At 38.1% G+C, this 26,127-nt stretch overlaps 1 protein-coding gene across 4 annotated transcripts in view; it reads right to left on the reverse strand.

Moving 5' to 3' along the window:
* LOC127632762 (voltage-gated potassium channel subunit beta-2-like) overlaps positions 1-26,127 on the reverse strand; it is a 208,154-nt gene that overhangs the window by 77,515 nt on the left and 104,512 nt on the right. The window contains exon 1 of one of the 4 annotated variants that reach the window (XM_052111518.1): positions 4,436-5,268. The exons of the other annotated variants lie outside the window; for them this stretch is intronic. Coding sequence (XP_051967478.1) covers positions 4,436-4,644 — 209 coding nt within the window. The 5' untranslated portion in view covers positions 4,645-5,268. Of the gene's footprint in view, positions 1-4,435; positions 5,269-26,127 lie in introns of those variants that run through there. 4 annotated transcript variants of the gene reach the window in all.

Raw genomic sequence — 26,127 nt, forward strand, 5'->3', positions numbered from 1 at the left:
AGATCATACACTCCTCAGAATGCCTCAACACCATGGAAATAACATAATGAAACAGTTATGCCAAATTAAGTAAATTAATGCTTTAACAGAGTTCAATATATTCTCTAAGAGTTGGTGGTGCGGGCATGAGACTGGTATAAATGTTTGTAGAACAGCAACAGCGCTGCCTACTGTACAGGGGTGAAATTGTTTTTCACACTCTGTGTATAGAACTTTTGTTGGAAGTTTGTCTTGCAAAATCGTCACAGATTTGGTGTGAACAGGCCTTTAGAGTGGGCCAAATATTTGTCTCTCGTGGGCCGGGCATGGCCAACGGGCCCAATTGAGGAACCCTGGTCTATCTACATTTGCATTTAGTCTTTGAGCTAATGCTTTTATCCAAAGCGACTTAGAAATGAGGAACATAAGCCATTTGTCATAAGTAGTAAAGATGCTAGCGCAGAAGAAAGAGACAGACAAAGATTTTATTTTTATTTATTTATTTTTATTGTTAAATATTAAGTGAATTTGGCGTGGATCGGTTAAGTGCTCATGGAACAGATGCGTTTTCGGCTCTTTCTTGAATGCTGAGATGGTATCAGTAGTTCGTGTAGAGGTTGGAAGCTCATGCCACCACAGAGGAACAGAGAGTGAATGATAGTGAAATGGACTCTTTGTGCCTCTTTGCGATGGGACCACCAAGCGACGCTCATTCATTGACCACAGAGTTCGAGTTGGGACATAAAAGGCATTGGAAAAGTTCAAAAAATAAATTATGGAATGGTTAAAAGTTTCTATGTGAATTATATAATACAACACAAATTAAAATCTGCGTTTAAAAAAATGAATGTGGCATGAAATTGCACAACGTTTAAGAAACATCCATATAGATTCACTAACTGAATAGTCAGTTTTGGGGCGATTTAATGACCATTTTGGCCCATCCTTAATTAAAAGTGTCCAGTGATGCAACTTTCTGTAAATAAATCTCTGATCAGTGTCTTAAACTCACAGTGCAATGGCCCACTTCTACTACTAACAGCTCTATGGACTTTATGTGGCACATCACCCAAACTCGCACTGACAAGAGAGCAGTTCTCCCTGTACACTTTCTTCCTCTGGGCGAATGGGCACTGTGTCAAACACACACAATCAGAAACTCAAAGACACGGACCACAGCATTTTTACATAAATAAATGTACTTTCCATCTGAGCATATGTATAAAGGAACACACTGACAGTGTGGCACAGGCTTTCGTAGCCTCTGAGCTCCATGCACCCGTTCCGAGCATCATTAAAGAAGATCTGCTCAATGCGCTGCTCTAGTTTGTCCACAAAGACACACATCCCATGGCAGAAGACCAGATCATGGCCTTGCATTCCAAATGGGGGGCTTTGGAGCTAGAAGGATCTTTGAATATTGGCACAGGTGGGGGGGGGCTCAGATAACACTACAACCTATATATCGTTGTCATATCAAGACGTTGGTAAAAAAGAAAGTCCACATGAGAAGTTACTTTTGAAGCTTTGAAACGGTGAAAAAATTAATGCAATGAATGCATGAATAAAATGAACTAGGTCTCGCTTGTCTACAAGCTCTCGCTCCTGCAGAAGGGAATATTAAGCATGACATAAATGGGAGCATTTGACAACAAAATCACTTTGCTACAATCCTGATTTCAAATGGGGGAAAAAAAGAACATAAGCCTCCATGAAAAGGAGCTGCAAATGAACATGACAGCTGAAAGCTTCTTTCACCATCCATTATATAAATGAATAAATACTTGAGGGTTTGTTGCTAATGAAAGCAGAAAATGTGAGGTTTAATATTTTTAATTTGAAATGGAACAAAATATTGCTCTTAATGGAAAAAAAAAAGTGTACTATTATGAAATGCAATATGAAAACACTACGTAATATAGTGGGCCAAATTACTCAATTAAATCATGAAATCAATGTCTATCATTCAAAAACGACATAATTATGAAAAAAATCATTCATTCAGCAAATAAATTAAATGTCCCTTGTATTTCATTTTGTTCAACCTAATCTCATGAAAATTCATACATATTTTACGGGTTGACTTTTTCATACGATTTCGTTTGTACAAATTCATACATTTTCATCACATATGCCCAGATGTCTAATGCGGAAGTGCGAGTTCTGCGCACGAGGTGTTCAAGGACATGCTTATTAATCTTACGCCCTTACCCAAACCACATATCTAAACCTAACCGACCATTAGAGTGTGTAAACATAATAGGAAGCTGTTGTGTGTGACCGAAGCAAGTCATTGTCGCGTATTAGATGGAACGTCAACATCACTGGCTGTTGTGAAAGTCAAATTCAGTACGAATTCATACGAACACAGTAGTAAGATATCATATGAATTAGCCAAATTTTGAAAAGTCGCACGAATCCTTACGATTTCACCATGAGAATGTGTTGCGTTTGTTACCATTTTCATTTTAGTCATATCTTTGAAAAGGTGACGACCTAACATTAAACCGTAAGCCTGGAAATTAAAACTTACGAAGCTCATGATAAAATGAAAATCAACTAAAAAGAAAATGCTACAATAAAAATGCTTGAAAACTACTGTAGAATTAAAATGAAATATACAGGGGACATTTATTTATTAATTTAGTGATTTACTATCAATAATTGTATAGTTTTTTTATGGTTTTACTATGTATTGAATTATTTAAATTTGAGCAATTTACTCCTCCACAATGATTCGAAGATATACACTGTATGTAAGCACGTACATTTTGAAAGACATTAAAAAAAAAGCGTACTATTATGAAATGCAATATGAAAACACTACGTAATATAGTGGGCCAAATGACTCAATTAAATCATGAAATCAATGTTTATCATTATCATTAAAAAACAACATAATTATGAAATGAATCATTCATTCAGCAAATAAATCAAATGTCCCTTGTATTTCATTTGAGCACTAGTTTGTTCAACCTAATCACATGAAAATTCATACATATTTTACGAGTTGGCTTTTTTGTACAATTTCGTTAGTACAAATTCATACATTTGAAAGTTTATTCACTTTAAAAAATTGCTTTCTGTAAACACTCATTGCCTTACGTTGCTGTCAGTTTACGTCATCACGTTGGCGTGTTCACGTGAGAATAAAGTAGGTCCGCTCTGTTTACCACAGAGGAACATACTTCACGCGAGAGTTAGGCCAATTCAAACACCGAAAGAGAGCTGGAGGAAGCGCCGATTTAAAGATAAAACCGTTTTAATTAGCGTTTTTGTTTTCACACAAACATATCGATTCACTTCAGAAGACATTACTTAATTGACTGGAGTCGTGTGGATTACTTTGATGCTGATTAAGTGTGCTTTTTGGACCGTCAGAAATTGATGTCCATTCACTTGCATTGGATGAAGCTTAAAACCTGTAATACTTTCTTAAAAATCTTAAATCCTGTTCTGATGAAGAAAGATCATATACATCTTGGGTGGCCTGAGGGTGAGTACATTAACAGCAATTTTGCATTTTTGGGTGAACTATTCCTTTAATGATAGAGAAAAACAGAAGCCATTATTCTCTGACAGTTTAAGCGGCATTTTCTGAATGATTTAAAGAGCAATAGTCAAACAGACAGGGCTGATTTCATTATATGCAATCAAGGTACTTTGTAGCAATGGAAGAAATATAAACCTGCACCAGCATATGACAATTTACATCTTATTGTACCTGACAGACCATTCAACATTGAAAAATGTGATTCAGTCAAAATAATGGAAATATCTCCCTATAATTTTCTTTATCTAGTCTAAATAAAAATATTCAGCCAATGCTACGTGTACCAATACACAAAACAAGATTCATTCTTTTTTCTTTGGTTTTAACATTGCTTACACTGCATACTTTATGCAGAATTAGTACAAGCTAGGGCTACAGTATAAATGACAAACAACATCATTTTGATTATTTCCCTTGATATTGTAAATCGCAAATCATTTTGATTGATACTATATATATATATATATATGTTAAAATATTTATTTTGTTGGGGAATCTGCCTGTCATATCCTTTATGTAGGCTACACATCCAAAACAAAACAGAACTGTGTTCCTCAAATAACATTTAGCTTTTTAAAACATCAGCAGATTATCTAAAGAGTAAACAGTGGCCGTCTTAGCATGACAGACAAAACTATTATTCAAAATTATACACAGAAAGCTTGAAACAGACTTTGTAATTGGTTACAAAACAGGAGTAGATCTAAATGGTATGCTGTAATTGACACTTTTCACGGTTAGTTAATTGCAGCAGCTGTAATTGCAATCTTTATTATTCATTCGATTAATTGTGCAGCCCTAGTACAAGCTACATTTCCTTTGGTTGTAACATGAAGTTTTGGGTATTATTCTTCAATGAACACTGTAGGATTAAAAGCCACAGAATTGTGCTTCTTTTCCTACCTATATTTCATGCCAGTTCTCATGCTCTGGTCACTTGAAGAGGGCACACTCTGGACGGACAGCTGGCCAAGGCTCCGGGCCACCATGGCTACGGCTTTAAATTTGTTCCGGGTGCCTGTGTTCGGGCTGTTGGCATTTTGCCGATTGAGCCTGTCATCCGTGCTGCGGCTCATGGACCGGTGGTCCGTGCACACAAATGACACCTGCATCCTGTCTCGGGGGACGCACGGTTGTCACACAGAAAAAGATTCAACTAAAAAGTACAAAAGTCAACAGAAACAAAGGCAAAGAGATCGTCTAGAGAGCCGGTTAGAAGCACATCCTGAAAAGTGCTCAAATTGACTCCCGCACGGTTTAGTTGGAGATCTCAGTAAGAGGATGTGAATATCTGGAGGGCTGATCTGGCAGCAGGAGAGCACAACTGAAAGCCTGACTCACTTAACTAGACTGATAAAACCTGATAAAGCCCACATATCCCATCTTATTGCTTTCAGCACAAGAAGCACACAGCTCGATTCTCGTATATCCTGCTGTCCAAAACTACCCGCATGACTCCCATGCCCCACGTAAGAGCTTTTCCTCGATTTTTCGAAGTGAAAACGGTCACAGAAAAGCAGGTTTCTTGTCCTTAATTCCTTTTCAGGTTCTGTTTTGAGTCCTTGTTTCAACCCCGATCAGGACGACAGTTCTAACTTTTTTCAGTTTCCTTGTAAGCTCAGTTTAGTGATGGCTGTATATCACTTGGCAGTGCCAGTGCACGGAAATGCCCAAACAGACTTCAAACATAAAGAAACATTTTGAAGCATCAGTGGAGAAGATGTATTCGTGTGTCTCCACTTGGTGAGCACTGTATCTGTCAGTGAGTGAGATGCCCAACATGTACTGGCGCTCCTCCTCCTTAGCAGAGATTAAACTTACGAGCGCATTCAGAGAGCAAGACACAAAGAGGCAGAGCATGAGTGAACGAGTATGAGAGTGTGGGAGGGGCAAACAGCTAGCTGAAATGGAGAGTACAGAAAAACGCAGAATGAGAGAGGGGGGAGGGGGGTTGATGGGTTTGGATGTGGAAGGGTTTACTCTGCACTATTTTATTTCATTTTATTTATTGTGTTTTATTTTATTGTTTATTATTAATTTTAAGGCAAGCATCACAATTACCATTGCTCATACCTAAGGTAAAGAATTATAACAAATTCCTAAAATATACCAAATATTACTTTGGCATGAAACTTGTTCTGCACAGTTGTGCAATGGACATATCTCTTCCTTCATAATGCATAAAGGTTTTACTTGACTGATGAAAACAAATATAGGTAAAAATAATGCTTGCTGAAACAAATAATAACATACAACTAACTATATAATCAAGCAGTGAGAATAGCAAAATAGAAAGTCAAAAGAAATATATCTTCCATATATCTTCAAATATGAACAAAAATTAATGAAATTCTGACAGAGAACCGCTGTTATTATTGGCCAGAACCAATGCAGATATATATATATGCGCACACAAACAACAATTTCAGTAATCTGAAACAATACCTGGGAAATTTCACAATACTAATTTAGCTACATTGCAAAAATGGATAATATGCCATTCAACGCAACTTAATTTCAAAATATGAAAGTAAATATAAACATTAAATTAAAATTATGCCATGTTGCTTTTAAACACTTATCAAATGTTTAAAATATTTATTATATACTTAACATTGCTTGATGTTTTTGAATTATTTTGGAAAATAAAAAAACAAAAACAATAAAGAGCTAGACTAAGAACATTAAAAAAAAAAAAAAAAAATATATATATATATATATATATATATATATATATATATATATATATATATATATATATATATATATATATATATATATATATATATATTTAACCTTGTTTAAAAGTTGTCTACTTTTTTCCTTTTAATATTACTGTATGGTTAGTATTAGGAATGCACTGATCCGATACCTGGATCGGTATCGGCTCCGATACTGAAGCTTTTAGACGGATCGGGTATCGGTCCGACGAGCCCGATCCAAATCTGATACTGTGTGTTAGTCATGTTTGTTACTGTCAAGTTCCAAAAATGGCATAATAGAACCATTAAATAAAAAAAGTAGTTCATTTGACTCATGCATTTTATTCAAAGCCACTTGAAGATGTGTGATAGCTCAGTGAATCACAAAAGGCTGTGTTTAATAATAATAAGTAAATATATAAAATGCGCAGCTCCAGCGCGTCAGCGAATGCCGCTGCTCTGTTTACACACACACACGCAACTATTTTTAGCCTTCACGCATTGCGCGACATTCTAGCGCTACTCACGTACAAAAGCTCAGATGTAGATGCTCAATAGTTCGGTTCTTATAATATGCATTTAGAACTGCACCGGAGGTGTATTCTAAATGCATACACCTCCGGTGAATGCGAATTAAACTACTGTGAACTTACCTAAAAACAAGCGAATTAAGAAGCGAATTAAACTACTGTGAACTTGCCTACAAACAGACACTTACAGGACTTCCTGGAGAGTTCAGAATGTCAAAATAAAAGTGTGAGGGTTTAAAAAAGTGTGAGATTTAAATGTATTTGTTGTATTTTAAATTAAAAGTCAATAATAATATTAATAACAATGTATTATTATTATTATTTGTCATTATTTGTTTACAATTTATAACAATATTTAAGTTGAATGGGTTCCAAAAAATAACTGTGTGAATGAAAATTGAGCTAATATCTAACAAACAAAAAATAAAACACTTTTTTCAACTGAAGACTTATACTGGAATTACTGTTAATTTTGCTGCTCCATTATCCAGTTTACTAGTTAATAATAAAGTGTTTCTTAATAAGCGATACATTTATATTGAAATAATGTGTAGTTAGAGGTTTGTGTTTCTTTACATATTAAAGAGTACTCCCAATTAGTTCCACACAGTAATGTAAAGATATTCTAAACTGATTATGCAAAAAAAAAAAACAATACTGGTATCGGAACGGTATCAGCTGATACAGAGATTTCCGGTATCGGAAAAGCTAAAGTAGTATCGGTGCATCCCTAGACAGTGGTAGGTACTGCATTTTAGGCTTCATTTACACTGTAAGGTCTGACTCTGCACAGATACGATATTTTGACAAATACCTGATTTTTTTTCTGCACCCGTTTGCATTATGTAAGACATAAAGGACGGTATATACATCAAAACTCAGAGCGGCAATTTGACCGTTCATGTGCACAACGGCATTGTGGTAAATGCAGTAATGCATCCTTTAAGTTAGCCACTGCATATTTCCACCTTGTTTCTGAAGGGTATCAGAGCTTTAGCTCCATACTGAAAAAAATAACTGAATAAAACTATAAAAGCAACAATAAAACAATAGACATTTGAAAATACTTCAGTTCAACCTCTAGATTTTCCCACACAATGCCGTTTGTGGATATTGTTTTCCCATCTGCACAGGAGCAACAACGGAAGCACACGGCTACGCTCGTGTGTAGCTTAGAGAGAACTTATTAGCAAACACCCTTAATAACACAGCAAATATAAAAGCATAGAAATGGTCTAAAACCATTGAGTTTTAGAGAGAAACAGGAGGTATTTTGCAGAGTGTGCAGCTGCTGCCACAGAAGTGGTTTGTGCATTATTACTGTAGTTGTCCACACTAATGACTATAAACAAGAGAATAAAAGAGCAGAGTGCCGGTGCATGCTTAAACTCAATATAGCCCAGTGCAGGGCAGGATCTTTCATACATGCATGCAGTGCAGGCATGTGTAAAATATTCATTATGCAACTTGATACTTCTGAATGTGTATCAAAGCCAGAGAAGGCTGGAGCATGTTACAGTACAACCACCAAATCGTTAGAGTTCACCTGCCTGCCTTTCGCCTTCCTGCACACAACAGAATATGTTAAACAAACCATTACCTCCAATTCATGGCAGTTCTCTTAACCCTTTAGTAAGCGGTTAAGATTTCACTCATAATTGCCAAATTATGTCATTATCTGTAGGGTATTTGATCTGGTAAAGGACAGGAAGCATATGTCAGATACTAAATAGCAGAGGTATGGAAATAAATGCAGACAGGGAATAATATTGGCAGATCAAAGGTCATTTCGTCGTAATTGGAAGTCAGCTCAAAATAGATAAAGAGTGGCAAACATGTTTGAAGTAATAAAATAATTAAGCATATCTAACTAAGACCTGCTGTCATAGTTTAAAATTAACTTTTAGACACACCTGTCAATGGTGGGTCAACAGAAAATAATTCCAGCAATAATTCGTTTTTATACAAAATAATAGGTATTTATCCATTAACAATGGACAACTTTAGCTGTTTTTAACTGCATATAGGGCTGGGTTATGTGGCCATAAAAGTTATATCTCCTTTTCATTCGATATCGCTATTTATCACGAAATACATTTCAGACTCTAATCTTACATGAGGCATGTGACCTCATTTCAACACATTTTCACCATCTTCAATGGATATTTCACTCTCTTCATGTTCATTAATTTTTTAGTTTCCTACAATATTCTTTTTCTTGGTTTTGGCCCACGCTTGTCAGCTATGTAACCCATATATTATGTCATTACAAAAGCCTAAAAGTTATTTTGTCCACTGAAATACTTTCTTACAAATGTCAGAAAAATTACAGGACATGACAGAGAGCAGGGAGGGGCTCCCGGCCGACCGCTGCTAGGGGCTTCGGAGACCCCTTCTGTTCCCCGAGAACGCAGTGGGGCATTCCATCCGCCAGGGGCCGGAGGACTGCCTCTGATCCACCCGGGGAGCCACGGCTGTCATCCGTTAGAGGATGGCGGAGTGGCCAAGGACCAAGCTACGGCGTATCAGAGAACCAGCGAGTAAGTGTTTTTTTTCCCCTCGCTCTCTTGCTCTCTCCCACTGCCACTCCACGTTGGCCTTTTCCCTCTCTTTTAAATTTTACTGTTTTTTTTTTTTACTGCACTGTTACAGGGAGTACCCCCTATTTTTCATTATGTTTCCCTCCCCCGTCCCCTCCCAGATTCAGGAATGCGGGGATGAACTGCAGGCCTGAGAGAACGAGGGAGTAACGTGACAGGGCGGAGGGCGGGGCTGGGTCATGATTCTACAAACCCGGCCACTTATCAGGCTAATCAAGTCTCTGAGAGTGATAAAGGCCGACTGCGGATGTTGGTGCGACAGAGAGAGAGCATATACGGGCACCTGTCTGATATGTGTGTGTGTGTTTGTGACTTTTGGTTTAAGTTCTTAATTAAATATCATTGTAACACTGTTAAGGATGGGCAAGGAGGAGGCGAGAACCGGCTTGTCAACATAAAAGATAATTTAATTAAACTTAAACCAAAAGCATAAACAAACACACACGATGGACATGCCCGTAATTCTCTCTCTCTCTCGAACCATCGTCACCGGCCGCCTTTATCCCTCGCGCGCCTCATCAGGCCGATTGGGGACCGGGCGTGCGTTATTCCGACCCGGCCCTGCCCCCCTCCGCTCCACAATCATTTATATTTTCAATGCCTCCTTTTTCCATAACTCCCTTTACAGTTTTATTGCCTAACCCTACTTGCATATCTGTAAAAAGGCATAGGTCTTATGGTAAAATGGTAGCAGTCACAAAAATAAAAATATCTATGGCTATTTTGTTCCTCATATTTTAATTTTGAAGGCTTAACGTAGTGAATATTCCATGTTTGGGGTAGTGTAATTTATTAAGGCCAAAAAATAAAGCACATGAAAACTACATTCTGTTTTCCATTGAAGATAAAGTTGTTAGAACTTTTCATTCACAGAATGTAAAGTGATTGGAATAAGAGGTTGTGTTAACCCGTAATATTTAATATATATATATATATATATATATATATATATATATATATATATATATATATATATATATATATATATATATATATATTTCATAGACATTCATGGACAACTCCAAAATGCAGTCTGTCATTTTATCTATCTGCATGAGAGAGAGCAAAAAATATCTAATGATGGATAGAAATAATATAATGATTATTTGTCACGCAACCTCTGAGTGGAAGACTACTTTTGCTTAAACGCAATAGAAATGATACCAGCTGACACATTTCTACTGATATTTCGATTTAACTTGTTTATTGCCCACCCCTATTTTGCCTGCTGTTAGTCTATTTGCAAGATAAAACACAGATGTGCAGAAGCCAATAGACATCATAGGGATCTGGTAGACAACAGAACTGTCAATCCTGTCTACTAGTTACAACCTCTGGACTGAAGTGAAAAAAGTGGTCAATGCAAACCAAACCAATCTAAATTGGGATGGAGGCCTCTTAAATAGTGTTGGACAACTTCTGGACCCGTGGACTTCTTCTGTATCCATGACTTTTCTAATCTTCAGTTAAGTGGCGATGGGTTTGGGTGAGTGGACAGTGGGAGGCTCACATGCCACACTTGTTCAACCTCAGCCGCCAATTCCGTCACCCAAGCGTAACCCTGGACGATGCAGAACTCGTCAAGCGGAGCAAGAAGCTTTGTCTATGTCAGGTCCTTTAGGATCACAGCACAGCAAGGTCAAAACATTTTGGTGTGCCTGTGCTCAAATACACAAATGCACCACACAAGAACTTTTTAAAGAAAGGCAAGTTCACCAAAATTTTAATTCAGACATCCTTTACTAACACACACTTCATTAAACTTGCTATGCGCATGCATCAATTGCAAGGAAGTGTAATCGAAGAAAAAAAGAATGAAGAAATTCAAACAAGTCTGAGACAGCATAATGTTCACTTACCTGCACGCTCAGACAGAATCTGTGTGAGCAGATTTCTGGAGAATTGGAATGCCAGCCCACGTTCACACTAACATGTTTTAATTTTAAAACACAATGATTACCCCTGAATACTTGTCACTTCCTTTTTTTTTTTTCCACATAAAATGCTGTAATTGTGTCTATATAACCCCTTTCTGACACTATGCATTCTCATTACAGCATCTGATGCTTCATTTGTAAGACATTGGATTTAAAGAAGACCTATTATGCCCCTTTTTACAAGATGTAATAGAAGTCTCAGGTGTCCCCAGAATGTGTCTGAAGTTTCCGCTCAAAATACCCCACAGATCATTTATTATACCATGTTATAAATGCCTCTTTTTGGGTGGAATCAAAAACAAGCTGATTTAATGTGTCTCTTTAAATGCAAATCAGCTGCTGATCCCTGCCCCCTTTCCGGAAGAGGGCTGTGTCTTTACAGCTCGTGCTTCAGAAACTACAGCAACAACAAATAAGAATCAATATGACTGACAGCGAAAATACTGGAGTTCAGCTATATATATATATATATATATATATGTATATTTGGTATCCGTGAATATAATCAGAGACAATGTAACTTTAGATGCATTAGCGGTGGAATCGGCTAACAATCACATTCGGAAAGACGATTTGCAAACATTCACAAAATCTCAAGCAGTCTGGTGTAAAATGATTTGCACAAACATACACAAATTGTGGCATGTTTTGGGGCACATTTCCTTCAAAAACAAAACTTGTCCACTGTGTCTTCAGTGGCTCTGATGCCCGGGAGTACATGAAGACTCTTATGTTCACTTTTACAGCCAACAACTGAACACTTATAACGCTTATGAAGCAGAGACATTTTTCTTCTTACTGTATCTGCTCCAGCGTGGAAAAAATGGCGGACTGTGTGTAGATCACTCAGGGGAGGATCTATGAAAATAGGGTGGAGTCTGTCACCAGTCGTGGGCATGGCCTACTCTTATGTGACATCACTTTAGAGCAGAAACAAAAACCGTTCATTTTGACACACTGTTTTTGATTAATAGAAATATAAGAAAGAGGAGTGTGTGGACATTTAACATTGTAGGGTGGTTGTGTACACACACTGCCGACTCACATTTATGAACAAACACCATGTAAAAGGGAATTTTGCATAATATGTCCCCTTTAATTATCAAATTTGACCACTAAATTAGTTTTTAAATCATCTGTTAAATAACATAATAGTTTTCCTCACTTGTAATGGGTGTACCTTTTATAAGAGTTTTTTTGTTATGTTACCTCATTACTTATATTTTTAATCTGAATAATAATAATTTGATCCTCTCAGCTACCAATATGAGTGGAGTACACTCAGCTCTGTTAAACCCATATGTAATGTTTAAAGGGGTCATGACATGAGGAATTTAACATTTCCCTTGATCTTTTCACACGTAAGTGTTCATTACAATATAAGAACATATGGTAAGTTTCTGAACTCAAAACTTCCTCCTTTTTTATTAAAACCAAGCTGCAAAAACAAGTCTTACTCTACTTCCCCCCACTGTGATGTCACACTGTGGTAGACATTTGCATCTGACCACATCCATTACAAACCATCAAAGACATTGAGAGAGCAGGTCAGACAAGAGCAGAGAGCCAATCAGAACAGAGAGTGTTTACTGTCTTTAAGGAGAAGCAGCACCAAAACCAAGCCTTTCTGACAGTGAGTCAGAATGAGGTGGTAAAATACTAATGTTTAACAAATACATTAGTTTTTTTTAGCAAAAACCTTTACTAATATTATACAACCCCAATTCTGAAAAAGTTGGGACAGTATGAAAAATGCTAATAAAAACAAAAAGGAGTGGTTTATCAATTATATTCACCCTTTTCTATATAGAAAGCACTCCAACTAAACATTCTATGATGTTTTACCTTGTGAGTCTGAGGGATCAGAGATCACATGCATTCAGAAGTGGTTTTCGTCTTGTCCATTAATCACGAGATTTGACCAGATTCCTTGAATCTTTTAACTCTATTGTGCACTGTAGAGCGTGACATGCCCAAAATCCTTCCAATTTGTCGTTGAGGAACATCAACTCAAAGTGCTGCATTATTTGCTGAAGCATCTGTTGAGCAAATTGACAAGTCTTGAACGATCCTTGCTGTTGAAGGACTAGGCTGTTTTTGGAGGCACCTTATATACTATGACCCGATTGCGAATTCACAAGGAAAAACAACACAATGTGTAGATCTAGTGCTTTAAATATAGTAAAGGGTAAATATAATTTACAAATCAATCCTTTGTGTTTTTATTAGCATTTTTCAAACTGTCCCAACTTTTTCGGAATAGGGTTCGTAATTGAACCTCAAGGATACATATAAAAATAATATGAAACATTAAAATAATAAAAATGGCATATCATGACCCCTCTAAAACTCTTCCCCACATTTCCAAAGATATTGCCCAAAAATCAGAGTACAAAATGCATTAAAAGTTTGCAGATTCCATCTGGGCCTGTCCTGAGGATTTGAGAAGCATCTTGAATCAGGGATACACACACAAGCGCACACACGCTGAAAGTGCGTGCTGCGATCCGACATGCTTCGGAGCTTCAGGAGCTGTGAGACAATACAACATGCCATGTAGCAGGCCAAACAAGCCCAGAGGCCTCATTTAATAATATTATGTATCTGCATGTACAGTATCATGGTGAAACCCACACCATTGTCACATAACCCTCCGCAGATGAGCAGGGCCATCTGGGAAGCGGCTCACTTTAAGTACTTGTATTTTGACCTGTGAGTGGGTTCTAGTTGCCAAGTAACAAATGATTCATAACCATCATACCTCAGTAAGCACACTGATTAACCAGGTTGGTTGATATTGGTTCATGAATTGGTTGAATGTGATAGAGGGAGATCAGTAAGTATGAGACAACCAGGACTGCATGGGTCTCCATGTAATACTCTAGAGAGCTTGATGGATGCAAGATGGAACTGATGTATTGTGTCAGTTCGCTGATTTAGAAACCACCAAGTCTTCTTCCCACACTGACTGATCACAGTCCTTGTGAATTTGAGAAGGCGGATGTGCAATCTCTATGGCAACTGAAGTTTTTATACACAAAATGTCCAAGGATGACTTTCTATATAAATGTAACGTTAATCATCATTCTGGGCCACACTTGCTGGTTTTTCTCAAACTAAGTGTGTCTTAATGATAATTCTGAAATACAAGTAGCCTGAAATTGGTCTTACTGCAAGGATTTCGTCACAATGGCAATCAAACTTTTGGCCTTGACCACTCTTTCCTGCACCTTTTTAACCCACAGTATCTTGCACCCACTGTGAAATTTGGTGGAGGATCAGTGGTGATCTGGGGGTGCTTCAGCAAGGCTGGAATAAAGCAGATTCGTCATGTGAAGGATGCATGAATCAAGCCACGTAAAAGGTTATCCTAAATGAAAATTGCTTCCTTCTGCTCTGACAATGTTCTGAAGATTGTTTTTTCCCGCAGGACAATGCTCCATGCCACACAGCCAGCCCAATCAATGTGTGGATGGAGGACCACCGGATCAAGACCCTGTCATGGCCAGCCCACTCTCCAGACCATTTACAACAATTTCAGCCTTCCCTTTTCATGTTCCAAAAGAAAATAAACAAAGCTGTTTACTCGGAGGAAGAAAACAAAACAAACATCCAATGACAGAATATATATATATATATATATATATTTATTTATTTTTTTTGAGTGAACCAACCCCTTAGGATACGGTTTACTTATCTACACTATTTCTATTACCATGCACTCTGAAAAACAATGATATTTTAATGTATTCTAAACATCTCCCACATGCTGCATTTTTTTTTTTTATTTGGCTAATTTGATCCTCTCAGCTACCAATATGAGTGGAATACACTCAGCTCTGTTAAACCCATATGTACTGTTTAAAGGGGTCATGACATGAGGAATTTAGCATTTTCCTTGATCTCCAATGAGACTTTCTTGATAGCCATGCTAGTTAATGTTCTGTTGCAGGTACATCAGGACTCATCCCACTGAAACATCCCGTGCCCCGTTTCTTGCTCTCTCATTGGCTGTAGGTCAACGCTGCAGTTGTATTCAGTCAAAACATATTTCACATTGTGCAATTTGGAATCGCAGACAGGTCCAGATATTTAACATTCTAGATATCTCGCTGACATAGGCGCTTCTGTCAAATCCCATCTTTGATATTTCATACATTGCGATCGTCGCTCAGGGGAGCGAGCTCCGTTTTGCCTATGATTTCAGGCTTTTGTCGGCGATCTCCACAAAACTGTCGGTGAGCGAAAATCACCTTAAAATCGTGTAGTGTAAACTCGGCATAACAAAATGTTTACTAAAATTATCCCAAGCCCTTGTTCATGATGTCCATTACAGATGAATGATGTTTTTAAGTCAGGGATGTCTGAGATATCAGAGATTACATGCATTCAGAAGTGGTTTTCGTCTTGTCCTTTAATCACAAGATTTGACCAGATTCCTTGAATCTTTTAACTATATTGTGCACTGTAGAGGGTGAAATGTCCAAAATCCTTCCAATTTGTCGTTGAGGAACATCAACTCAATGTGCTGCATTATTTGCTGAAGCATCTGTTGAGCAAATTGACAAGTCTTTGAACCCCATTGAAAACCTTTGGAATATGACCAAGAGGAAGACAGATGGTCACAAGCATCAAACAAAGCCGAGCGTCTTGAATTTTTGCACCAGGAGTGGCATAAAGTCACCCAACAGCAATGTGAAAGACTGGTAGAGATCATGACAAGATGCATGTGTTACGAATGGAGGCAGCGAAGGCAGACGAGGAGAGTGGATCTAAATGCAGCAAAACTTTATTAAACAAACAAACAAATAAACACAAAGGAAAAACCCACAATGGGAAAACAGGAAACTTAAACACGATGAAACAAAACTGAGAACTCGGGCAGGGAACACATACCAGGCTTAACAACATTCAGCGATTGACCGAGGGGAGTGAAAACAACCGGGTTAAAATAAATGGACATGGGAAAACGGGAGCCAATGAACAAACAGAACTCAAACAAGATGACAGGGCAATAAACAGAAACCAATGGCAAACTAACGAGGGCAGGTGAAAACAATGAACAGAGAACACGAAAGCTAACAAGGAGACTATGGAGCTACAAGGGTGACAAAATTGAAAACTAAAGAACTCCAAAAGTGACAAAAATGACAAACAAAGGGCAACAGTGAGACAAGACAAGGTATACATAACAGCATGAAAGCTGTGATTAAAAATCAGGGTTATTCCACCAAATATTGATTTCTGAACTCTTCCCAAGTTAAACATTAGTATTGTAGTATCTTTTTTGTTATTTTGACTAGTTGTCATTTTCTGCAAATAAATGCTCTAAATTACAACATTTTTAAATGTTGACAGTACTTTATAGAATAAAATAAAACATTGAATTTTACTCAAACATATCTATAAATAGTCAATCCAGAGGAACTGGTCATTTTAAAAAAGGTCTCTTCATTTTTTCCATAGCTGTACAAATATTAGGTATGCAACCATACACACTATAAGATTTCACTATATGATACAATGCAAAGCCTCACTATACAATGTGAAAAAAAGAACAGCGCCCACAAATGAGTTTGTCTATATACAGGTCATTTATCACAATACACATAGTTTCAAATCAGTTTTATAGAAAACAATTCTTTAATGTCTTAAAGCCCCCAGAGAGCAAGCTAAAGTGACTGTAGCATGAAAGAAACTTCAGTGTTATTTAGCGGTGAAAAACTTTGAATAAATTAAAATATAAAACAGGAACCTGACCTCTGGTTTTATGATGTACTATATGTACATAATCCAATATTATTTAGCGGCTTGAGAGAAACCGATCGGCACACATAATTCTTTTGGCCTCTTCTGGTGGTTTCATGTAAAGTTTACCGCCGTTATTACCGGATCACAACATGTGCACAAGTGTTGTATTCATACTGGTTTACATTTCGACGTCAAACCAAGAGAATAATAAGTCTCAAGTAATAGCGGGTTTCATACGCTGTTAGATTTTGAATAAGCTTGTTTTTGTTACTGCTCAGTGTCGTGCTGGGAGAGGCGGCTGTTAAACTTGCTGCTGCGGTTTCTGCATTGCAAATCTACCAATTTGCGCAGTGATGCCGGTGTAAATAATACGTGTTTGATGTACTGTAACGACGGGACGTGACACAGTTGTATGGCATATGGAATACCTAGTGGTATTGACATGCTGTAACATCTGCAATCTGTCTCTATTTTTTCTCTTTCAGCTTTTTATTTAACAGCTGTTTTAAAAATCAGAACGAATCTCATAACATAAACTAGCCTTTTACATTCAGTATGAGCTGTAAGCTGCTGGTCCAGGATGAGAGATATATCTGCTTCTATGAGAGTGCAGTCAAAAAAAAATATTAAATGAGAACATCACCATTTTCTTCTGTGTTTTCCCCCATTGTGTGCAAATCAGTGCAATTATGGGTGCAAGCTCGTCTCTCATGTTGTTTGTTGCTTCTTATCAAAAATAAACTCTCCCGTTGCTATGTGCGCGGGTTTGTGAAAATATTTCGGGATCGTAGTTTCATTCGGGCACAAATGGTCATGTGTTCAATACAGCTGGTCTGCAAACAGTCGTGTTTGTGCACTTGACTTTAGTGTATGCACTTAACTCAGCGCACCACTGCTCTGCCGTGATTTAAAACGTTTTTTTTCCAACAGCTCTTTTAAATATAGAACATGACATGCAATTACTGAATCAATGTTAGTGAATACAGGCATATGTATTCAAAACAATTGAATGAATGGTAAAGGACCAATAGCGCAACCCCAATGAGCTATTCTAAACACAATTCACCAAGTAAACGTTACTTAACATATTAAAACAGTCAAGGACATTGTTGAAAATAATTAACAGGTAGGCTAAGCCAAATCTACGAGAGAGAATTTTTTTTGTGCAGTCATGCATTAGCCATTGATCTAATATGACAGCTGTTCAGTAAAGAATGTTAACCAATAAAAGTTACGATGTAAAGAAAAACAGCTTTACGATCAAATAAATAAATAGGCCAGCGATGTAGCATACAATAAACCTAATGTATTTTTAACATGACGTGCACACAGAATAAAGGCCGAAACATATTCCATGCAAGTACGCAAACGTTGTACATACATTATGTGCGCTCTTGTATTGCTCTGGCGGTTACAAACCGCAGACCACAAGGGGGAGCACATTTATTTAATTTAATAAAGTACGATACATTTTCATGGTTCAGTCAGTACTGTTTACTTTTGTAATAAAGCACTATTTTCCTTTGAGTGCTTTTTTTATTCAGTATCAATTAAAAAAAATATATAAAAAAATCAGTTGATTAATCGTTATCGGCAGGTACTGCCCAACTTATTTATCAGTATTCTTCCAAAATAATCTCGAGTAAATACAATTATCAAACAAATGCAGGATTATTTTTCTTATCCACAAAATTCACAGGTATATGAAATACTCAGTTTAAATCTTTCAAAACATGCTTAGCTGGATAAATCTTATGCATATTTTGTAAAATAATTAAATTTTGTTATTGATACAAAATGTATTTGGTATTTTCCATGCATTGTCCTAATATACATTACCAAATAAATCTTGCTGCAGGAAACAGAACAAAGAGCATTTCTTATGACCTTATTGCTACATTGATATTTTAAAGCATCAACATTATCAATATAAATATGCTCACAAAAATCATCAAATGTTGATTTCCACTGAACTAAAGTTCGACAGTTTCACAGACTGTGATGATGCATTTCTGCTTTATTTAGCAGCATAAATCTAGCCAACTCTTTTATATTATATTCTTTTAAATATTGAGCGTAAGTTTATAACATTATGCTTTGTGTTATATTACCCTGGAATTAATTACCACAGCTGAGGGGGTTTCTATTACAGCTGCTGAGAGAGTGACAGTAACTTTGGTATCTTCTCCCATCTGAATGTCTTAATCCTCCACGCTCTATTATGTTTTAGCTTCTGGAAAGTTATTCAAATGTAACAGTAGATTTTTTCCTTTTGCTCTTGTATGTAATACAATACCACTCTTCATTCCAGCCCCAGTAATGATACAATCCATTCCATTTATAAGAATACTTTGCCAAATGCCACGGCATTCACGGCAATCTCCCATTCATTCCTATGGAGTTCTTTAGAGCTTGTCAGAGCATGCAACAGTAGCTAAGGGGGGCCAAGATTAGCGTTGGGTAAATTTGCCAATGCCAAGGTAACTTGCAGCGGTTTTAGTTGTTTCTACCTTGCCAAGTTCAAGTTAATAAACAAGAGAGTATGTTTAGTCTATCTTCATGATTTGATGATGATGGTTTAACTAGTGTTTTTCATCAGGGAAGTATATTTCTAGCTCATTTAAACTCAAAATACATGAAGATATACCTATATAGCATTTTTGTAATAAATATTTAGTCATTAAATATCCTTTTTAGCTAGTCTGGGAACTTTTACCGTTCCACATTTTTGTGTCCGATGGCATACACAAGCCCTCATAATTATGAACCCCTTGCCTTTTTCTCTTTGCTTTCCATTTTGCATATGGGCCCTGTCTCATCTCTGTATTAGCAGAGTAAAACCATGGAAAAGCAGTCCTAAAAACTGGAACAAGTGATCATCATCCATAGTGCACTCGCTCCAGAGTTTACCTCTCACAGTGTTGCCAACACACGGATCCTGATTTCACTGCCCCATAGTAAAAAAAAAAAAAACGGAACCACGCCAACTGGCTCGGATCGGCAAGGAATGGTATGGATTTATGATGAGAACTATTTGGCCCAATGGTGGAAAAGTGGCTGTTATATTTTTCTCCACCAAATTTGGCATGCCCAATTTCCAATGAGCTCTAAGTCCTCGTGGTGGCGTAGTGACTTGCCTCAATGCTGGTGGCGGAGGACAAATCTCAGCTGCCTCCATGTGTGAGACCGTCAATCCACGCATCTTATCATGTGGATTGTTGAGCACGTTACCACAGATAAATAGCGCAATTCTCCATGGCATCCATAAACAACTCACCACGTGTCTCACCGAGAGCAAGAACCACATTATGGCTACCACAAGGTTAACCCAACTTGACTCTAACCATCCTAGCAACTGGGCCAATTGGTTGCTTAGGAAGCCTGACTTGAGTCAACCATCACGCCCTGGATTTTAACTTGCGACTCCAGGTGTGCTAGTCAGCTTCTTTACTTGCTGTACTACCGAGGCCACTGTGGCTATTGTTAACCAGAAATGACAAAAGGTTATCATTGTCATTTCCTGTGGAATGTTGAGAGGCAGAGAGTAATTGCATTTTGATTAAGGCCGAACTAAAATAGCTAAAATTTTGGAACAATTGCACAGAACTCATTAAAAAATCAAGATGTTTCACTTTGAAATCAAGGATCTCCGTGTCATTTAGTTGATCCTGGCAGTAATTGCATGCTTTGGTGTAACACTGAAGAATTCCCTGGTGGATTAGTCCAATATCCCACACACTTTCCTTAGAGACCTGGAAACCGAGGCTTGCCAGAAGTTGGCAAGCAATACCACATATCGAAACGCACTGATGAACACAAGCACTAACTCTTGTGAACTAAAAAAAGCCATTATGCAAATCATGCTAATCGTGCTTAACTAACAGGTGCTACATTCACAGCTGTGTTACAAACCCCTTTGATAGAGTGAATGCATTGAACCAGATAATTCACCCTTTAAAGCTGCTTATATATGCTAAGAGAGTCAAATAATCAGGTGTGGGAAAGAGAGAGATGTTTGGGTGTTTTTTTTTTTTTTCAACTTTGTGCACTTTCATGTCCCAGGGGTTGATTTTTATTAAAACAAACAGATTTATATTTTCTTCTTTTTTATATGGTCACATTAAAATTGACTTTTCAAATGGCCTGTTTTAGCCCTGTCCCAGACTTACAATATTAAACTATGAAAATCAATTTTAAAAATACAAATTATAACCCGTTTAAAACTATAATAATCTAAACAAAGACTGAAATGAACAGCCCGTTTCAATATTTAATATTTTTTTGTGAAAATTATTTTGTGGTGTCATTTCAACCACACCAAACAATTTTGTCCCTAAAAAGTTAGTGTACTTGATAACCAAGTGGACATAAGTGTCATCAACAAGCATGCTTGAGTGAAACATGAGACAAGTGATGTTCGAATCACGCTGTAATATTGCCAAAAAAAAGCAAAAAGTGTGAAAACAATTATTTAATTGTGTTTTAGGGTACATAAAGCAAGTCAAAGGAGTCAGCCAGTTTGTCAAAAACGTATTTAAAACGTAATGTTATTTCCATCAGCCTCATTTCTAGCACAGAATTCTATTAAACACAAAACAGAATTTGAGATGTGCTAAAATCACACTGGTGGGAATGTTCATGAAAAATAACAAAAAAAAAAACTCCTTTAAAGCATATACGCACATACACTGTTTGTTGTTAGACAAATAAAACAAAAATGTAACATTTTAACAAGACTTTACTTTCTAAAAGTCCACAGTTTATTGCTCTCGTCCAGGCCCAAGCGGTGGACTCCACGAGCACAATATTGGGGCAACTATCAGAGAATTTGCTACAGGCTCAAGAACGTCAGACCTGGCTGTATTACAGGGAAGCTCAGCTATGGGAATTTACCCAGGGAAATAAAGTCCTTGTATTACTACCCACATCAAACACTAAATTACTTGCAAAGTGGTAAGGCTCCACACGCGAGTCGGGAAGTCAATTATGAAGTTAAACGAACAGATGGGGCGGAGCATAGAAAATGTACCACCTCAACCTCTTAAAACGGAAGTGGTCTCCATGGCTTTGGCGGCGGTGGTACCGGAGAAGGAGGAGCTCTGTCTGGAGGTGAACTTAAAGGCCAATCGCGCACCCCTGGTCAATTGCGGAGACCACCTCTCACCGTTGCAAATCACAGATGTGGCCCGGTTGCAAAGAGAATTTTCGGACGTGTTCTCTCCCCGTCTCGGTCGCACGAATGTGTTGTCTTAGGTGGTCGAGGGGGAGGAGCTGCTGCTGTACATTAGCCACAAGCTTTCGGTGAGAGATTCGAGGTATAGTATGGAGTTTAATGAATCGACAACATGTTGTATGTAAGGTCATGTAAATGCCTTAAAATGTGTCCCTTAAATAGGGCAATGTCATAAACTAATTTAATTTACCTTAAAATACTTATATATACACAGAATCCTAGTAAATGATGTCTATACAAAATGTGGCTACAGAATTATGTAAAAAATTTGCCAATAAACTATTCACATTTAATGAATAATTATATGTTTTTAAATGCATGCTTTTTGAAAACCTAACATTCAAAACCTCTGCCAGGGACTTAACACTAAATGTATAATTTCACCCTTTATATGTAAAGATCATTTTTCTCTGCAGAAGCTCGTTCAAAGTTTTATTTTTCATAGTTTTAAGTTTCAATGGGGAGAAAAGAAAAAAAGTAAAGATTTTTGCCCACTGCCTCGATTTTGAGTTGCAGGTAAACAACTTTACTGATGTTTTAATCTGCTTATCCAATATGTTCAAGTGTTGTGTGCATGCATTTTTACATTTTGAAGTAAAAAGCAGAGAATAACCTGCTGTTTTCCCATCTCATGTGCAAAGCCCCAAGGCCAATTATCTCCAAGGGCCCCCCTTCGTTTTCATTGTTGATGGGTTTTCGAGCGGGGAATCGCCAAACTGAGTTGTGCAACCTTAAAGCCTAGGCCCCCCCACCCCCTGGGCAGTCAAGGGCCCCTGGTAGTTAAGGGTCCCTGGGCACTGGCCCCACTGGCCCGGTTGGCAATCCATCCCTTCATGTAAACATGGTTTTATTGCATTGCTTTTTATTTTTATTTTGAATTAGCTGATTTTTGGAATGCATCAACATATTATCGGTCCTACAAGACAGATACAAATCCGATACACGTGTTAGTAATGGTCGTTATTGTCAAGATAAAAAAAACGACATTAATGGTAATGATTAAGTAGTCCCTCTGACTTGTGCATTTTATTCAAAGACTCTTGAATACATACAGTGGCTTTGTTAATAAATAAACATATTATGCTCTGTTATGAAACACACTTAATAGTATGCACTGGGCTCATGATGTGCTGCTGTTTTCAGCTACCAAAGTGGCGCAATATATGAGCAACACAAACTACATCTCAGATGTAGATGCTCAATAGTTAGTTTGCTTATAACAAGCATTGAGATTGGTACTGATTTTCACCAAATTTCAAATGAGAAGTGAACTAAATTACTGTGAAATAGTCTACACACAAATACTTAATCTTCCTTGAGTTCTGCCAAAATATAAGCCAGAGGATTTTGAAGTTAAGAAATTAGTGAAAAGTGGACTGATTTACCATTACAACTTAAGTAACCAAAAAGTCCAGACATTTGGTGTGAAAAGGCCTTTTCACACCAAGGACGAAGCAATTATGAGAGGCAAATCACCAACAAATGGCCCTTGCACATAAAAAGCAATGTGAATGACCACCATTACCACATTCACGCCTTAACAATAGGTGGCACAAATCGTCAAGCAATTTAACCCCGGTCCGGTAGGTGGCTCAACACGCCTTTCAGCTAGTCTAGCCTCCGCCTATGTCAAATGAGAAGTAATAATTTAAAAAGCACATCGAAAGAAGAAAACTGATTTCTGGTGGTGGATTGATGAGAGATGATCCCTTCTTTTCCCATTTGATAAGGGGAGAGTTTGAAGGCTTACTGGCACTCATCAACACAGTTTTGTAAGATCAACACTGTGGATTTACAGAAAACAGGACTTGATAATAGTAAGATTGGGTACTTCAACCAGGGGCCTGGGTAGCTCAGCGAGTAAAGATGCTGACTACTACCCCCTCGAATCCAGGGCATGGTGAGTGATTCCAGCAAGATCTACTAAGCAACTAAATTGGCCCGGTTGTTAGGGAGGGTAGAGTCACATGGGGTAACCTCCTCGTGGTCGCTATAATGTGGTTCTCACTCTCGGTGGGTTGCGTGGCGAGTCGTGCGAGGATGCCGCATAGACAAAGCATGTGTGGAGGCTTCAAGGAGGAGGGAGAGGAAGAGGACGTGGTGAAGGAGGAGGAAGAGGACGTGGTGAAGGAGGAGGGAGAGGAAGAGGACGTGGTGAAGGAGGAGGAAGAAGACATGGTGAAGGAGGAGGGAGAGGAGGAAGAAGAGGAAGAGGAGGACGTGGTGAAGGACAAGATAGACGAGGTGGAGGTGGAGGAGGAGGAGGAAGGGCAAAGAGAAAGCAGTCTCGGATGAAATTAGAGCCACTTTAGTTGATCATGTCCTTGTCCATGGCATGACTATGAGGGAGACTGGGCAACGAGTACAGCCTAATTTGAGTCGCTTCACCGTCGCCTCCATCATCAGAACTTTCAGGGAGGAAAACAGGTAGGTGTACTTACAGTAAGACTGCTCTGTACAGTAACTTGTGCTGTACTCTGTGCTTTGACATCACATCTACTGTTGCACTATGTAATATGTACTACTGTAATAAAGAAATGCATCAAATTGCCTCGCATACAGATAGTTTCAGTATGTTTCCATTTTTTCCTGTAAAAAGGATGTGTGAGAGTTACAGTAATGAGTGCTTCTATTTTTTTAGGACACAGAGACGACCACCTGGTGGAGGCAGGCTAAGGCTTTTGTCGGAGGAGCAAGAGAGGGAGCTTGTAAACATGGTCATTGCCAATAATGTAATCCACCTGCGAGAGATTCAAAGGAGAGTAATTGAGGATAATAATAATTTTCGAGGAATAAATGCCATCAGCCTCTCCACAATTGACCGCATCCTCCGAAAGCACCAGTTCAGGATGAAACAGGTATACCGTGTCCCTTTTGAACGAAACTCTGACAGAGTGAAAGACCAACGAGTGGAATACGTTCAGGTATGAATTTTGATATCGCATGAAGTATTGTGTACCATCAGAGTATAGCAGTTTATGCTGCCATTTGTGCCCTCTTGAACTGTGCTTCAGCATAGTGATTTACTCTACTGTGTTTCATGTGTTTTGCAGAGAATCTTTGAGATTGAATGCTGCCCTGTTCCCCATGAAATTATCTTTGTGGATGATAATTGGCCATCGGGCTATTGTAAATGTCCCTGGTCAGCGCGGAGGGAATGTCACTATGTGCGCAGCCATCAGCCAACGAGGGGTACTCCACAGCCATGCCATTTTAGGACCCTATAACACTATGCTCCTCCTTGCTTTCCTTGGTGGTCTAAGAGAGCATATGTTCCAGTTGGACCACAGGGAACCAGCACAACCAGACCACCCTCACTACGTTGTTGTTTGGGATAACGTCAGCTTCCATCGCGCTGCTCTGGTTCGAGACTGGTTTACCAATAACCCGAGATTTTCAAACATCTTTCTGCCTGCATACTCTCCCTTTCTAAACCCAATAGAGGAGTTTATTTCGGCATGGCGGTGGAAAGTGTATGATCGAGAATCTTATATGCGTGTTCACCTCCTCCAGGCCATGGAAGAAGCCTGCCTAGATGTATCAGTAGATGCGTGCCAGGGGTGGATCAGATATGCAAGAGGATTTTACCCCCGCTGCCTGGCTAGGGCTAATATAGCCTGTGATGTGGATGAGATTCTCTGGCCTGACCCAGACCAAAGACAGGAGGCTGAGGCGGAATAATCTTCTTTTTCTTTTCTTTTTTTTTTTGTGTTGAACTGTGTAGTACATGCATGAATAAAAATGTTCCAATGTATCCATTGGTTGTGTCTTTTGTACATCATGTGAAAAGGTTTGTGAGGAGAGGAACCACAAGTAACATAACTTACCAGTTTTGGAAATGT

The sequence above is a fragment of the Xyrauchen texanus genome, chromosome 39 (genome assembly GCF_025860055.1).
Source record: "Xyrauchen texanus isolate HMW12.3.18 chromosome 39, RBS_HiC_50CHRs, whole genome shotgun sequence".
Classification (NCBI taxonomy): domain Eukaryota; kingdom Metazoa; phylum Chordata; class Actinopteri; order Cypriniformes; family Catostomidae; genus Xyrauchen; species Xyrauchen texanus.